Genomic DNA, 16672 nt, shown 5'->3' on the forward strand with positions numbered 1-16672 from the left:
GCTCTTTCATCTCATCATTCAATGCCTGCATTTGCTCTTTCATCTCATCGTTTGCTTCCCTAATCATTTTAATTATGTACATTCTGAACTCCCTGTCATTTCTTCTGCCATGCTGTCGTTGGATTCTATTGATGTAACATCTAGATTTGTTTGGGGCATTTTCTTCCCTTGTTTTCTCAAATTGTTCAGGAATCAGTGGGTCATTAAGATATTGCAGATTTCCTCTATCGACTTATAATGTCCCTGAAGATTGCTAGTATACCCCCTCTTATCTTTCAGTAGCCTGAAGTCTTGGAGGAAGTTGATAATGCGGAGCTCCACGAAGAAGCTGCCTCTCTAGGGTGGTGACCGGTGGCGTATATTCCCTGCTAGTGGTCAGAGGTGTCTCCACTTGTTGACCAATGGTCATCCAACGGGGAACTAGGCTGGGGGCTGAGGCAAGGCCTATTTGTGTCTGTGTCTCTGGTTTAACCGTCCCTGTGGGAAAACCTCTCCCGGTAGGGAAGACTCACTTGGTGGGAACGTCTCGCTGATCAGTTCCCCTCCTAGAGGCTCCCCTCAATCCACAACTACCGCCTGAGCTGGGCCGTCCTCCTCTGCAATGTTCCCAGGGTCCCAGACCTACCTCCTGGGCCTGGGAGCCTCACCCTCCGCAGGTGAGTCTCCTTAGACTGCCTCTCCCAGATAATCTGCCCGAAGTCCTGGAAACTTCGCTCCGCCCCTACGCGTGTCTCTGTGTGGCTCTTCCAGCAAGAAGCCACCTAGCTCCTGGGACCCTACTCTGCACCTAATCGCCTGGCTATGCGGCCCCTCCTCTGAACCGCCACCTGGAGCCCTGTACAATAGCTCCGGTACCCAGAGACCCGCCACACACCTCCTCCACCGGACAGCAACCCGGTTTCCGACGCAGTCACTAGGAGTCCAAGCAACTCACTTCGTGTCTCCTCCTCCCGCCAACCGCCCGTAGCCCTAGGCAGTCACTCCAAGCCCAAGTGACCCGCCCTGATCCTCCTCCTCCTCCTCGGGGCAGCCCCCCGGGTGTTCAGGGGCGGTGGCTCTGAGACCAAGTGACCCACCGCGCTTCTCCTCCAGGCAGGCCACCGGTGTTCAGGAGCGGTCGCTTTGAGTGCAATCAACTCACCACTCTCCTCCTCCTCTGGCAACCGCTTGTGGCTCTGATGCAGTCACTCCTAGACCAAGGGACCCGCTGCACTTCTCCTCTTCCTCCGGGCAACCCCCCGGTGCCCAGGAGCAGTCGTTCTGAGTCCAAACAGCTCGAGATGCCGCTCCTCCTCTGGCAACCGCCTGTGGCTCCGATGCAGTCACTCCTAGACCAAGCGACCTGCTGCACTCCTCCTCTTCCTCCGGGCAACCCCCGGTGTTCAGAAGCGATTACTCTGAGTCTAAACAGCTCACCACGCAGCTCCTCCTCAGGCAGCCGCCCGGAGCCCCAGTGGTTGCTCCGAGTCCAAGCGCTCCATTGGGTTTTATTGATGTAGTATCTAGGTTTGTTTGGGACATTTTCTTCCCTTGTTTTCTCATATTGGTCAGCTGTCAGTGGGACCCCGAGATATTGCAGATTTCCGCTATTGGCTTATAGTGTCCCGGTAGATTTCCAGTGTATCACCTCCCAGCCTTCAGTAGCCTGATGTCTTGGAGGAATTTGATAATGCAGTGCATCCAAAGAAAGCTGCCCCTAGCCCCCTACTGGTTCCAGGGTTTGGAGCTGGCTCTGTGCGGAAAGGCTGTCACTGGGGGCCTGCACAGTGCACCTGGCCGTGTGGGAGGAGCCCACCGCTGGAGTGTGGAAGGCTACCTAGGGAAGACTCTAGCTGCCCTGCCCTGCTCTGATAAGCCACCTCTATCTGTGCCTGCCACCCGGGCCGAGCTTTACCCAGTGGGCAGACTCACCTGTGGCTCTATTTCAGTCTGAGTCTCTCAATGCCTCCCCTTCTTAACTCCTGGGTTCTGGAGCGACTGGGGGTGCAGTCACCCTCTAGGCCGCCATCTTGGATCGCCCCGTGGAAAGAGTCTGTGGCCGGAGTGGGCAGAGCCGCCTGAAGAGGTCTCTGGCTGCCCTGCCCTGATCCCAGAGGCTACTTGCAGATCGAAGCTCTCCATTGGTTCGAGGACTTGTGGCTGGTTCTATGTAGAAAGCCTCTCACTGGGCGGTCTGCTCCGAGAAGCTAGCCTTGAAAGGCACCTCCCACTGCAGGGGTCCAGGCTGCTTGGGGAAGTCTCTGGCTGCCCTATCCTGGTCCCTGAAGCTGCTTGCGAGCCGGAGTACACTGGGAGTACGCTGCGCTGGCTCCGGGACTTGGAGCTTGTTCTGGTCAGAAAGGCTCTCACTAGGGGGCCTGCTCCGAGAACCTGGAGAAGCTGGCTGTGTGGGCGGGGCCCACCGCCGGAGTGCGCAGGGCTGCCTGTGGAAGACTCTAGCTGCCCTGCCCTGCTCCAATAAGCCACCTCTATCTGGGCCTGCCACCCGGGCCGAGCTTTACCCAGTGGGCAGACTCACCCGTGGCTCTATTTCAGTCCGTGTCTCTCAATGCCTCTCCTTCTTAACTCTTGAGTTCTGGAGTGACTGGGGGTGCAGTCACCCTCTAGGCCACCATCTTGGATCGCCAGGTATGCTACTTTTAAAATACATTCAAAATTATTTAATTTGAAAGCCCTTTCCTGTACACCTAGGACAAACTTTATTTTCCATGTAATTTTCTTCACTCATTTCAGAAATTTCTTCATTCTACTTCTAAATTTCAAGTTATTTCCAGTCCTCGAATGCCCTCTTTACTGCCTCTGCCCCTCCACATTACCCTACTCCAGTCCACTAATTGTTAATTCTTCGTTATTTAAAACTGCTACTGCCTTCCTACATCCATCAAAGTAAAACAAATTCCACCTGTCAGACTCTGCTGCCCATTCTGGAAAGTGAACTGCAAGTGGTTGCTCTCTGTTTTCTTACTCACTATCAAAGTAATGTAAATAAGTTACTATTGATTCCTGTGTTGATTAAATTTGCTGTAAAGTACAATGGTAAAGTACAATGTTCTTTGACTCCAAAAGCACAACATGCTTAGGAATATCATGCTCATTAAAATCAGCAAGGAAATATGACACTAGTTCCCAGATACCTTTCTTTCTTTTGGTTCAATTTTATTTATGGCCTATATAAGATTATGCCCATCTTTAATGGTATTCTAGTGAAAACTAGAAACAACTTGTCATTGTTACAAATTTGGCTTGAGTTTGTAAGCTAATAATGGAAGAGGGAAAAAAAGTGTGTGTCTCTTTATAAGACTCTTTACACTTGCTATGTTAAATTAGTTACTAAATAAATCCTTTCTAATAAAATTATATAATTCTATGAGGATTTTTGTGCACTTTCACTTTTCTATGGAATAAATATCATAAAATAAGTTTATATACTGTCTCATGATTTTTACCTCAAAATAATTTGGATGTAAGTTCAGGTTTCTATGAAGTAACATGTTTAATTGGTTTATCAAAAAGAGCATACCATTCTTATAAAAACATTGCTTTTAATGCTTTTATTTTTGCAGATAGCCAGTGCCAGGCATACTGTTTCCTAGAAGCAGCAGCTGCTCCTATCTTAAAAAAACTTGTATGCCTCTGTGCCCTCCCAGCTACTTGGAAGTTTGCCACTGTTATTTTTGACCAAACAAGGTTCTTTTTGAAGGAACAAGAAAAAGTACTAAGTGATGCCATTCACCAAGGTTAGTACACATCAAATTTGCATGATTTAGGTGCTGAGAAAACTGGAAATCCATATGTAGTAGAATGAAGTTTAACCCCTATCTCTCACAAAACTCATGCACAAAACTCAACTCAAAGTGGATCAAAGACCTAGGAATTAGACCAGAAACCCTCTATCTGCTAGAAGAAGATGTAGGCCCAACACTGCAACATATCGACTCAGGAATCAACTCCTAAAGCACAAGAAATAAAATTTAAAAATCAATAAAGGGGTTGGCATAAAATTAAAAAAAACTTTTTCACTGCAAAGGAAACAATCAAGAGCGTGAAGAGAGAGCCTACAGAATGGGAAGAAAATCTTTGCCACCTGCACCTCAGATAGGGCATTAATCTCCAGGATATATAAAGAGCATAAAAAATTTAACACCAAATAAGCCAAATAACTCAATCAATAAATGGACAAAGGAACTGAACAGACACTTCACAGAAGAAGAAATATGAAGTCAACAAATATTTGAAAACATGTTCAACATCACTAGCAATTAGAGAAATATAAATTAAAACTACACTGAGTTCACATCACTCCAGTCAGAATGGAAATTATCAAAAATACAAGTAACAGTAAACTAAGACTATCATTATATTTAGCATTTTCTATTCTGCAATTTTGTTCTAAGTCATAGCTACACCTAACTCTTCTACTAAAATGCAAAGTACCTAAAGGACCAATGCGAAAAAGTTTTCCTGATTTTTCCTATAAGAATAAAAGGGTGGGGGCTGGGGTTGTGACTCTGTGGTAGAGCACTTGCCTAGTGCATGTGAGGCAGTGGGTTCGATCCTCAGCACCACATAAAAAGAAATAAAGGTACTGTGTTCATCTACAACCAAAAAAATATATATATATATTTAAAAAAAGAGTAAAAGGGTGGAATGAGATAGGGATGCTCTCTCTCACCACTTCTGTTCAACATAGTTCTTGAAACTCTAGCCATAGCGATTAGAAAGACCAAAGAAATTAAAGAAATATAAATAGGAAAAGAAGAATTCACACTATCACTATTTGCCAATAACATGATTCTGTATTTAAAGTATCTTTAAAATTCCACCATAAAACTTCTAGAACTAATAAATGAATTCAGCAAAGTAGCAGGATATAATACCAACACCCATAAATCTAATGCATTTCTATACATCAGTGATGAATCCTCTGAAAGAAATTAGGAATTGGGAATCAATCTAACAAAAAAGTGAAAGTCCTCTACAATGAAAACTACAGAACACTAAAAAAAGAAATTAAAGAAGACTTTAGAGGATGGAAAGATCTCCCACGCTTTTGGATAAGCAGAATTAATATTATCAAAATGGCTGCACTACCAAAAGCATTGTACAGATTCAGTGCAATTCCAATTAAATCCCAATGTCTTTTCTCATAGAAATAGAGAATGCAATTATGAAATTCATTTGGAAAAATAAGGAACCCAGAATAGCCAAAGCAATCTTTATCGAGAAAAGTGAAGCAGGAGTCATCATAATAACAGATCTTAAACTATACTACAGAGCTATAGTAACAGAAAAGGAATGGTATTGTGCACCAAAATAGACAGGTAGACCAATGGTACAGAAGAGAAGACAGACACAAACCCACATATAGTTATCTCATACTAGACAAAGGCGCCAAAACATACATTGTAGAAAAGATAGCCTCTTCATCAAATGGTGCTGGGGAAACTGGAAATCCTTATGTAGCAAAATGAAAATAAACCCCTGTCTCTCACCCTGCACAAAACTCAAAGTGGATGAAGGACCTAGGGATTAGACCAGAGACCCTGTTCCTAATAGAAGAAAAAGTAGGCCCAAATCTTCATCATATCAGCTTAGGACCTGACTTCCTTAACAAGACTCCTTTAGTGCAAGATTAAAAAAATCTAGAATTAATAAACAAGATGGAGTCAAATTAAAAAGCTGCTTCTCAGCAAAGGAAACAGTCAACAGCATGAAGAGAGAATCTACCGAGTGGGAAAAAATGTTTACCACACTCACATCAGAGCACTAATCTCCAGGATATATAAAGAATTCACAAAACTTTCACCAAAAAATCAATAAATGGGCTAAGGAACTGAGCAGACACTTCACAGAAGAAGATATACAGTCCATCAACAAACATGGAAAAAATGTTCAATATCTAGTAATTAGAGAAATGCAAATCAGAAGTACTTTAAGATTTCATCTCACTCCAATTAGAATGACAATTATCAAGAATACAAGCAACAATAAGTGTTGGTGAGGATGTGGGGGAAAAGGTCCAGTCATACATTGCTGCTGGAACTGAAAATTGGTACAGTCACTCTGGAAAGTAATATGGCGATTACTTAGAAAACTTGGAATAGAACCACCATTTGTCCCAGCTATCCCACTGGGTCTATACCCAAAGGACTTAAAATCAGCATACTACAGCCATGCAGCCACATCAATGTTTATAGCAGCTTAATTCATAATAGCTAAACTGTGGAACCAACCTAGATGCCCTTCAATAGATGAATGAATAAAGAAACTGTCGTATACATACACAATGGAACATTACCCGGCCTTAAAGGAGAATGAAATTATGGCATTTGCAGGTAAATGGATGGATTTGGAAAATATGCTAAGTGAAATAAGCCAATCTCAAAAATCCTAAGGTCAAATGTTTTCTCTAATATGTAGAAGCTGACCCACAATAAGGGCAGGATTGGAACAATAGAAGGTTCAGTGGAGTAGACAAAGGAGAATAAAGGGAAGGGAAGGAGGGGATGGGAAAAGAAAAGATGAATGAATATAACATAAATGTCCTATGTACATATATATGAATATATCACAGTGAATCTCAAAAAATGTTTGCGTTATTTAAAATGATATAAATTTATGTTTGGATTGTTATATCAAATTAGTAAAACTTTAGAGGATGCAAAAAGTAGACATAGATGAAGGCTTAACTGTAGTTCAGCTTATGTATCCACCCCTAAACCAAGACTGGAGGTTCAGCTAAGTAAGGAGTACCATCTGGCTGCTTCTCAGATTAGATTAGATAGATTAGATTGATAGAGTAGTATAACTTAGTTTCCTATTGCCAAAACTAAGTTAAACTATTACTGTTACCATCTGAACCAATGAGTCTGAAAAAAAAGGAGATGAAAAAACTAGATTAAATTCAATCCTGAACTTTTCTTCTGGCCAACATGGAGTAAGAGGGATTAGATTTTACCCTCCTCCTACAAGTAACAACAATAACAATGGAAAACAGATACAAAATACATGAAACCAGTTTTTATGTCGTTGAACATCAGGCAATGAAGGATAGTGATTCCTGAGAGAAGGGAAACAAATGAGGTGAGCCCTGCCACTACACTAGCTTACTCTCTCTGAAGTGTTACTGGGCAGTGACATGGGGAGGGGTACCTGAGATAGAACCTGGTGGACAGTCTGAGTTGAGGAAATAGTTGAGAGTCCAGGAATACCAAGGTAGATAGAGTTCAAGAATAGAATATTAAAGAGCACAGAACTTCACACAGAGGGCCCTATATACCTGCTAAGGAACTCCCTCAAGTATTCAGTAGAATATATATGAGAAAACAACCTGAGGTTAAGGAAACAAACCATCTGGGAGGATTAGAGGGAATAGCATGCTGCATTCACATATAGCAAGAAATAATGTTTGTTCCCATACTGTAGTTCAAAAAGTGTTTTAGACACCTGCCTGACAGCTATTAATTATACCATTGCCACTGGGAACCCTAACATTTTGGGGACCTGGGGCAGGAGAGAATGGAAAATATTTTTTTAAAAAAGAAAAGCAATAAGGACTTTCTTCTACTTTCACTTACCCTTAGGTGACCCCTTCTCCACTTCTCTGAACATGGGTTGAGAACTTCTCCTAGAGGTCTTTTTGTCCCTATGCACTTCAGAGTTTTGGGCTGCCTTTAGTTCAGGCAAGGAAATACTAAAAAGTGAAAACATAGGAAATTCACCACTTGTTTGGTGCCATTTTGAAATATGACCTCCTTCTCTGATCATCCTGCTATCATGTACTTTTTGAAGTCCTCAGATACTGTTAGATCTTGTGTATGGTTATATTTAATGGAAGAAACACAGTGCATTGTGCTTACCACATCTTACCTGAAACCTACTTGATTTGTTTTTTAAATAAATTTTCTAAATTCATTAATCTTGGATGTCCTATTTATTTTTTAAACATTGCATCTTTTTAAAATAGAAAGAATTAGACATAGCATTAAAGATTATAAGAAAATCATGTGAGTTTTGTTGTTGTTTGTTTGTTTGTTTATATATACAGAACCCAGTCTTTGGGGGACCAACATTTTAGTCACCAATATCTTGAGTTCACAGTGGTATAATTAAGATAGAACATATCATCTGAAAGTGTTAACCTATAGTTTACTACTTGAAAAACCTGTGAGCCACAGGAAGAACATAGCGGTGAAAAATAAAAGAATTAGCATTCACATTTTGGAGAGCTGGCATTGTGGTCATGATTATACTAGATAGTAAAGAATACAGTAATTGTCAGCAAGCTGATCTTTATGGAAGAAGACAAGATTTCCACAAAGTCTTTTAAAAATCATGACTTCTGAATATACTTTTGAGTTCTATAATTCTCAGGTTCTTAATTCATTGAATATAGATTGAGCTTCTAACGCCCTTGAACATCATCAAGCAGAATGGTGATTATTATAAAATATATATAAGGCATAAGTATTCGTGAAGTGTAATGGAGGATAAACATGAGTTTGGGTTTCCACTGGAACAATAGTGCCTTAATCCTGAGGACGTGACATAGTTGCTGCACTTAATATTCTTTCATTGATCCCAGAATTGAGGTGAAGCTAAACCTACAGGTAACTAGTAAACCTAGATTAGAAGACAGATCACTTCCTACTTCTGGTTTTCTAGTCTCTGTTTCATTTTCTAAGCATTTCTACATTTCCAGTTTCCTATATATGGTTTTTTCAACCTCTTCTTACTCATTATAGGTCATGACTGACGTGTTCCCATGAGTCCTTCCAGGGATATATGACCTATAATTAGTTCTCCTGTTTCCTGTTGCTTCTTTTTTTTTTTTCCCTGTTGCCTCTTGATTCTCAAAGACTACTACATATTTACTTCAATCTTTATTGATTAGAATAAACAATCTGTGAGGGGCTGGGGAGATAACTTAGTCTGTAGAGTGCTTGCCTTGTAAGCACAAGGCCCTGGGTTCGATCCCCCGCACCAAAAAAAAAAAAAAAAAAAAAAAAAAGAATAAACAATTTCTAAAAGTTTTAGAACTCTTTGTTCAAATAAATATTTCACAGAATCCCAATATATAAAACAGAGAAAAGTAGAGCTGCTCTGGTTAAGTTGGAGTTAACCAATTGGCAAATTATGAATTTAATTTTCATTTCTTAATTGGAAATCATTTACCCTTTTTTCTAACAAAAGTAGAAATCATTGACTATCTTGGAAGTAACAAAAAGCATGAACTCTAAAGTTAGCTATGAGTTTAAATGCCAACTCCACCATTTGTTCACTAATTATCCTTGGACAGTTACTTAACCTCACGAAGATTTTTTCCTCAGCCATAAAATGAAAGCCATAATAATTTTCCTATAGGATTTTTATGAAACAACCAGTTTCTATAGTAAGCACTCCGTGATAAATTTTAGTTATTATTTTAGAATGTATTCTGATACATATTCTGAAATTTTACTGTATTTTTCATGTTTTAAAATTTGTTTTTGTTTATTTAGGTATGAATGAGGAAAGAGAAATGACATACAAGCATGCTGCTCTCTTACACCTTCTGGTAACAATTAGAGATGTACTTTTAACATGCAACTTGGACACAGCATTGGGTTGGTAGAGAAAATTTTATTTTCCATTTTTTTCCTATTAAAATATTTCACCTGATACAACTTACTTTTCTCAAAAAGATAGACCTCTTAAGAAATTATGCAGTATTCTTTCACCTCTATTACGCCAAGAATATTTACATTGTGACATAATTATTTTATATATATATATATATATATATATATATATATATATATATATCAGGTGGACAGTGCTGGGGAATCAAACCCAGACCTCATACATGCAAAGCAAGCACTCAACCACTGAGTCACACCCCATTTTATATATATAAATATATAATAATTCTAAATAAATAATTCTAATTATGTTCATTAAAAGAAATTGTTTTTAACAAGTATTGTCTATTAGAAAAATAGGTTTAGGATTCTCTAATCCTGGTCTGAATTACAAAATTTTCATGGCCTTACACTGATTTGATTGTATAATCATTATCATGCACTACTTTTTAATGTGAGATTTGCTATTTTGTCATATACATTGCGTATTTTGCCATATACATTGCATTTTTGTGGCTTTGAACTTTGCTAGATGAAATATAAGTAAACTATCAAGAGTAAGATATTTGGTAATTTCTTTTGTACTTGTGTATGTAAAGTAGGATATGAATTACTTGAATAATAAAAATCAAACTTGAATATACTGAAAATTTTAGATATTTTTTTCCAAAATCATTAAAATGTTTTATTGTAGTACTGCTTTAGATCCCTTATTTGCAGGATTATTTAGGCTCATTTAGTAATGGTATACCTATGGGATTATGTTTTATAACTTAAACCTTCTAGAACCCATTTTGAACATATGGTAAAATTAATTTTTCTATGATTTAAAATACAGACATTTTCTCTTATCTGTGACCCATATATAAATATTATTTATCTCTTCCAAATTTTGAAAAGTATTGAGCTGAGGTGTAAATCACAACTGTACTCCTTTTGTAGCATCAGGAGCTCAGATATTCTAAGTTCTGGATATTTTGCTTTAATATTATGCATTAATAGTCTAACTGTAGAACGGACATTCTTTTATGGAAACTGAGAAATATAATGAAGAAAGATCACAAAACAGAAGGGTCTGTGACACCACACCCTTATACTTGTTCCAGGTACTTTAAACTAGTACTGTAGTCCCCAGTCCTTACTTGTCTAGGGATGGACAAAAGACAACCTAATCCACTATCAACACTCAAGTGGTTTAGTTGAAGAAGAAAGAAAAACCACTGTGTTATCTGTCTAAAATAGCTATAACTTAATCAGGCATCTGACCAAATACAGTATGCTCAGTACTTATCAAAACCTTGAATTAGAGAAATAATATTTATGGAAGATTTTTTGGAGGATATTCACCTTTAAGTATACTATTATTGGGCTGGGGAGATGCTCAGCTTGTAGAGTGCTTGCCTCGCAAGCACAAGGCCCTGAGTTTGATCCCCAGTACCACACACACACAAAAAAAGTATACTACTATTTACACTGGGATTAATTGAGACCATTGAGAGCTATGTACTTGAGCTGGATTATTTTTGCCCCTCAAAGAAATGCATTTACTAAATCATGCTTTGACATTACTATTTTGCTACCTTAAGGAATACTATAAAGCAAGATTCTTGTTGGAAAATTAATTTAAGTTTCGGGTACAAAGTCACAATGAATATTCTGGCTACATTGGACATTTTTAGTGGAAGACTTTTTCACTCCTCTAAAATAAAGATCAAGTTGGGCTGTCTCTCTTTTTTTCTCTAATGACTGTATTAATCAACCTCATGTCACTCCAATGAAATACCCAAGGCAAGTGATTTTGTAAAGAGAAAAAGTTTATTTAGTTTGGTTTTAGAGATTTGAGGCATGGTGCTTACATAAGCTTAGTTTTAGTGAGGGAAGCACATCACTACAAGAGTGCATGTAGGAGTGAAATGGTCACATATGGGACTAGAAAGAGAACTGGCATAGCCAAACTTGAGCTTTTATAACAACCTCCTTGGAACTACCCTCCAAAGATATGCCCCCAATGACCCAAGGACCTCCCACTAGACCCACCTCCCAAATACTCCAAAGTACCACCCTCCAATCAGCACCACACTGGGGACCAAGCCTTTACATATGGACCTTTGTAGGACACTCATCCAAGCCATAGCAGTACATGGGAGGAAAAATGCATGGGGGTCTGTTTGCATGCCTTGTTCACTCCCAAAATTCTGTATTTTCTTCCAACTTTCAGTTTTCTACCTCTCCCAACACAGCAAGGTGATGTGATGAGTTTTACATGTATTGAAATATCACATTGCTACCCCATAAATATGTGTACTTTTAATGTTTTATGTGTCAGTTTAAAAAATAAATTTAAAAACTTCTAGTCATCAATATCTTTGATCAAAATCACAATAAGATTAAATGAAATTTTTAGTGGCATGATTATGATTCATTTCCTTTCAGCTTTTTTTTTAACTAGGGAGTTCCTCCAAAAGTCACAGAATTATGCAATTTTTGAAATTTTTGCTTTAACAGGATACTTGTCAAATGCAAAAGATGTCTACAGAAGCATTTTAAGTTCCTATTTGGATGACATTTGGAGACAGCTGAAGATTGTACAGATTATTAGGAGAAAAAAGCCTGAAACAAACTATAAGATACAAGAACTACAATGCCAGATACAAAGTTGGATGCAAAGTCAGCAGCAAATTAAGGTTAAGTACTGGAACAAAGTAGATAAAAGTAATCAGTTTAAGAAAGAACTGGATGTAACAAATTTTTGCATTAAATTTGAAATTATGAAATAGAGTATATTATTTGGCCCTTTGACAGTTTTCTTCTTATAGTAACAGAACAAAATCAGACCTAGAGAAAAGATGATTTGAATCATTATTTATATGTCTTGCATTTTAGAATATTTTAATATTACTTATAAGCAGTTTTCCATGGATTCCTTCTCCAGTTGCCAAGAGATTTGTTTCTTACATAAGTCCATGAATATATTTATATATATGTACATATATATATACACACACACATATATAATAGAACTAAATACTTTACTTTTAGACATTGAGCCATAATCTCATTTATATGATTGTACACAAATAAAACACTTAGTTTATGCATTGGCTTATATTGAAAATTATCTACTAACCCTACATCAAGCATGTGAAATGTGAAGTCTATATTAACAAAGACTTAAGACAAAATGCTCTTTTAAATTTTACCAAGCAGAAAGGCATTTCAAATTCTTTACACTAAATCTGGATACAAATTTACATGGGCTTTATCTTCTTCCTCTTCTTCATATGTATGTATATATATTCTTATGCACTGAGGGTTGAACCCAGGACCTCATGCATTCTAGATAGGAACTTACCACTAAGCTACATCCCCAGCCTTCCCCCTTTATCTTTATCCTCAACTTTATTGTTTCTTGAATAACTTTTAGTTTAAGTCATTAAACTAAACTAAATTAATAAGTTAGAAATTTAAAATTGAACCAGTTTACTGCTCTCCCTCCAACAAAGAAACTGTAATGGTAAGTAGGAAAATAAACCAACCAATTGTTGATTTTCTCCAATAAAGTCTAACTTGTCTGGATTGAATTTTAACACTAACAAAATAGACAAAAACAACCCATGTATAGATAGTCATATATGTTGGAATACTTGAGGAATACTAATAATACCCAACCCTAAAATATTTTCCTCATTGATGTTTGATGAATATAGAATTTTTTTCCTTTGTGTTTAAGTACTGACATCTTCTACATCACAGGTATTTACTTTGTAGCTTCATTGTTGTTAGTTTCATGAAACCAGTTGTTGTTGTTATTTTGTCACTGTTGTAAAATCATTCAGAGATATACATGAACTTCTTATTTTCAAATAGGTGCTAATTATACTAAGAATGGACTCAGATGGTGAAAAAAATTCACTCATTAAAATCCTTAACAAAATAGAAGGTAAGAACTTCTAAATTATGCTTTGTTTAATAGCAAATGTTTGAACATACAAAGATGTATTGATCTAACCAGGTTTTTAAATTAAAATGTAACTAATATATTATAAAATTCATCCCTTAAAAGTACACAACTCAGTGGGGTTCTATTAATCTAGACTATAGGTCTACAACACACAAATACTAGAGTGTACTTACATTATTTGTTATTATTAATAATTGATACCTTTTACTGATTACATACTAGTTGCTAAATAATACTGAGTGCTTACAAGAACGCTCTGAATTTTTTTTTTGTTAGAGCATCATAATTATACTTAGTAATTGGGTTCATTTTGACAAAATCGTACATGCAAGGAATTTTATTTCCAGCCCCATTTCCCTCCCTTTTCCTCCCTTCCTCCCTCCTCTACTCTATTAAACTTCCTTTCTTCTACATATACATAAAAGTGGTATATAAGCAGGTTTTATTAACTCAGTTTGAAAACAAGTTCATAAAGGTGATATAGCATACCAAATCTCACAAGTAATAGTGAGAGATTCAGGATTTTAACCTAGTTTTCTCTTGTTTCAGTGTCATTCTTCAACTACACCCACCACTACCCATTCTGTCAACCCTTCCTGCTTTGCACTGTGAAACCCATTGCTTACATGCAAACTCTTCTTTATCTCCCTTAACTGAAACCCAACTTTCCCCACATGATACTGTTTCCCTTATATCCCTCTCATAGAAGATGGTATTTTCTCTCTATTTATACCTCATGGGAATGAGAAGGTTGTTTCTTGCTTTTTTTCCAAAACATTATTCCTCCATTGTTTGACTCTGAACCATATTGCTGTATCATTCTCCACCACTGCAAATTATCATCATCTACTAACCACCTGGTCATCCCCCATCATCCATGGACAGTCATACACCTGGCTCAGGGAATTCTCTACACTGCTAATAGTACCATTATCCTAGGTGTTTTAAATGTCTTTAATGTGAATGAGTCATTCAACACCCAGGCCTTACAGATTCATTGACCTCAACAAAAATTATATTCATCTTCAGTTCCCTCCTTGGCTCTTCCATGGACCTTGTGATAATGCAGCACTCTCCTACTTCTAAACTTTAAACTCTGACACATTGTTCTTTATCTACACCCTACCCTTCAGTCTTTCATAATCTTCAATATTTTAGAGATAATAATTTGTCAAATCAATTTTGTTTCATTTTCTTTTCTTTCCACTCTCTGTATTTTGACCCATGTTTTCAGTCAGTCTTATCCTTTTTTTGTGCTTTCCATTTAAACCTTAATCCTGGCTCAATCAGTATGTTTAAACTCTCTATTCCTACACATGAGCTGCTGAGCACTGTTGGAGAAAATCACACAGCCATGTACATTGATACCAGTATGAACTCATCTCTGAACTTACATGGGTTTTAAATACCGCTTAACCATCTGTTTTAGTCAGTTTTTTTGTCACTGTGACCAAAAGACCTGACAAGAAAAATTTTAGATTATTTGGGGCTCACAGTTTCAGAGGTCTCTGTCCATAGATGGCCAAATCCATTGCTCTGATCCAAGGGGAGGCAGAACATCATGCAAGAACAGTGTGGCGGAGGAAAGCAGATCAGGACATGGTGACCAAGAAGCTGAGAAAGACTAAAGCTGACTCTCCTGGCACAAAATAGATATTCCAAGGCATACTTACAATGACCCATCTCCTCCAGCCACACCCTATCCCCCTATAGCAGCATCCAGTTAATTCCTAAACTGATTAGATTAAAGCTCTCATAACCCAATCATTCCATCTCTAAACTTTCTTGCATTGTCTCATATGTGAGCTTATGGGAGACACCTCATATCTAAACCATAGCACCATCTTTTTATACATTCTTAGTTTCCATTTCTATTTTTCCAAATGACTACATGACTAACCCCCCACTCATCCCATCATTTTTTAGAAGAGACTTATTATGCCTTTTAACTTGTATTAATTGGGTAAGAATCTTGCCCAGTATACAAATTTACCTTCATTTCTCTCTATTCACTTATCCTTTCCTTTTCTCATTTCATTTACAAGTGAATCTCCTCCCTTTAAAGACCAATCTTTCACTGCTGCTTTGGATGCTGTCTCTTTCCACACTTTGTTTCATCAGTTATTTTCTAGCCCAGCCTTCCTCTCTAATGGCTCTTTCCTCTAACATTTAAGCCCTCCAGTATTAAAAATAAAATAAAATGCCACTTTCAACCTATGCCACCCTTTCGTTACTCTTTCAGTTTCCTCCGTAAATTTTTGCCATCTTTATTTTCTAAAATGTTCCTTTACTTCAGCCCTACCAAAATATTTATCATGATGTTTCATAACTCCATGACTTTACACCTCCTGTTCCTGTTAAAGTATGCTCTTCCCCTTTTTATATGAAGCTAACTCCTCACATTGTTTAAAAATAAGGTAACTCAGTGACAGAATGCTTTTTTTGGGAAATTCTGATGGTTTTAAATGCTTTCCTCTGCTCTCGGGGCATTACATGCATACTTCTAAGGTACCCCTTACCACCTTGGACTTTAATAACTGATTCTCTTTGCTACTTACTTCACTAAAATGTCAGCTTCTGGGGGATAAGGATCAGACCTATATTTGTGCTCTCAATACTCAGGAAAATACATACAACATAGAAGGCACTCCTTAAAAGTTTACTGAGTAAGTCAATGTGCCAGTGAATACCTCTCTATATACTGAGTACATATTGAGACTATTGAAAATAATTGAACTGAAGTACATATAAATACAGCAACAAATATCTGCTCATAGATTTAGACCATGATGTTAACCAATATTTTAAATTATAGTAATGTAAGAATGGAAAGTTCTTTTAGCACAGCCTTATAAGATACTGTCTCTTAATGAAGCTATCAGGTGTCCACAGTCCAGATTTGCAAGCTTATTCATTAATGATCTTATTCATTATTGCATTTGGTTTTTCAATGCTGGCAATATGAGTTCATAGTCATCAAATTCATGTGATTCTTCTTAATAACAAACTGTTAGAGCAAGAGTTAACCATTGTCTAGAATTAGGGCAATTGGAAACACTTTTAAAATTCAGGAAAAGTTTTGAGCAATGTT

General features: G+C 37.6%; 1 protein-coding gene across 1 annotated transcript in view; it reads left to right on the forward strand.

Annotated features, from left to right (window-relative positions):
• The window catches only part of Shoc1 (shortage in chiasmata 1), a 121120-nt gene that overhangs the window by 86104 nt on the left and 18344 nt on the right, over positions 1-16672 (forward strand). The window contains exons 14-17 of the mRNA XM_047525047.1: positions 3564-3737; positions 9501-9605; positions 12126-12304; positions 13488-13560. Of these exons, the coding sequence (XP_047381003.1) occupies positions 3564-3737; positions 9501-9605; positions 12126-12304; positions 13488-13560 (531 nt within the window). The remainder of the gene's footprint in view (positions 1-3563; positions 3738-9500; positions 9606-12125; positions 12305-13487; positions 13561-16672) is intronic.

This window comes from Sciurus carolinensis, chromosome 14 (assembly GCF_902686445.1).
Source record: "Sciurus carolinensis chromosome 14, mSciCar1.2, whole genome shotgun sequence".
NCBI classification, from domain to species: domain Eukaryota; kingdom Metazoa; phylum Chordata; class Mammalia; order Rodentia; family Sciuridae; genus Sciurus; species Sciurus carolinensis.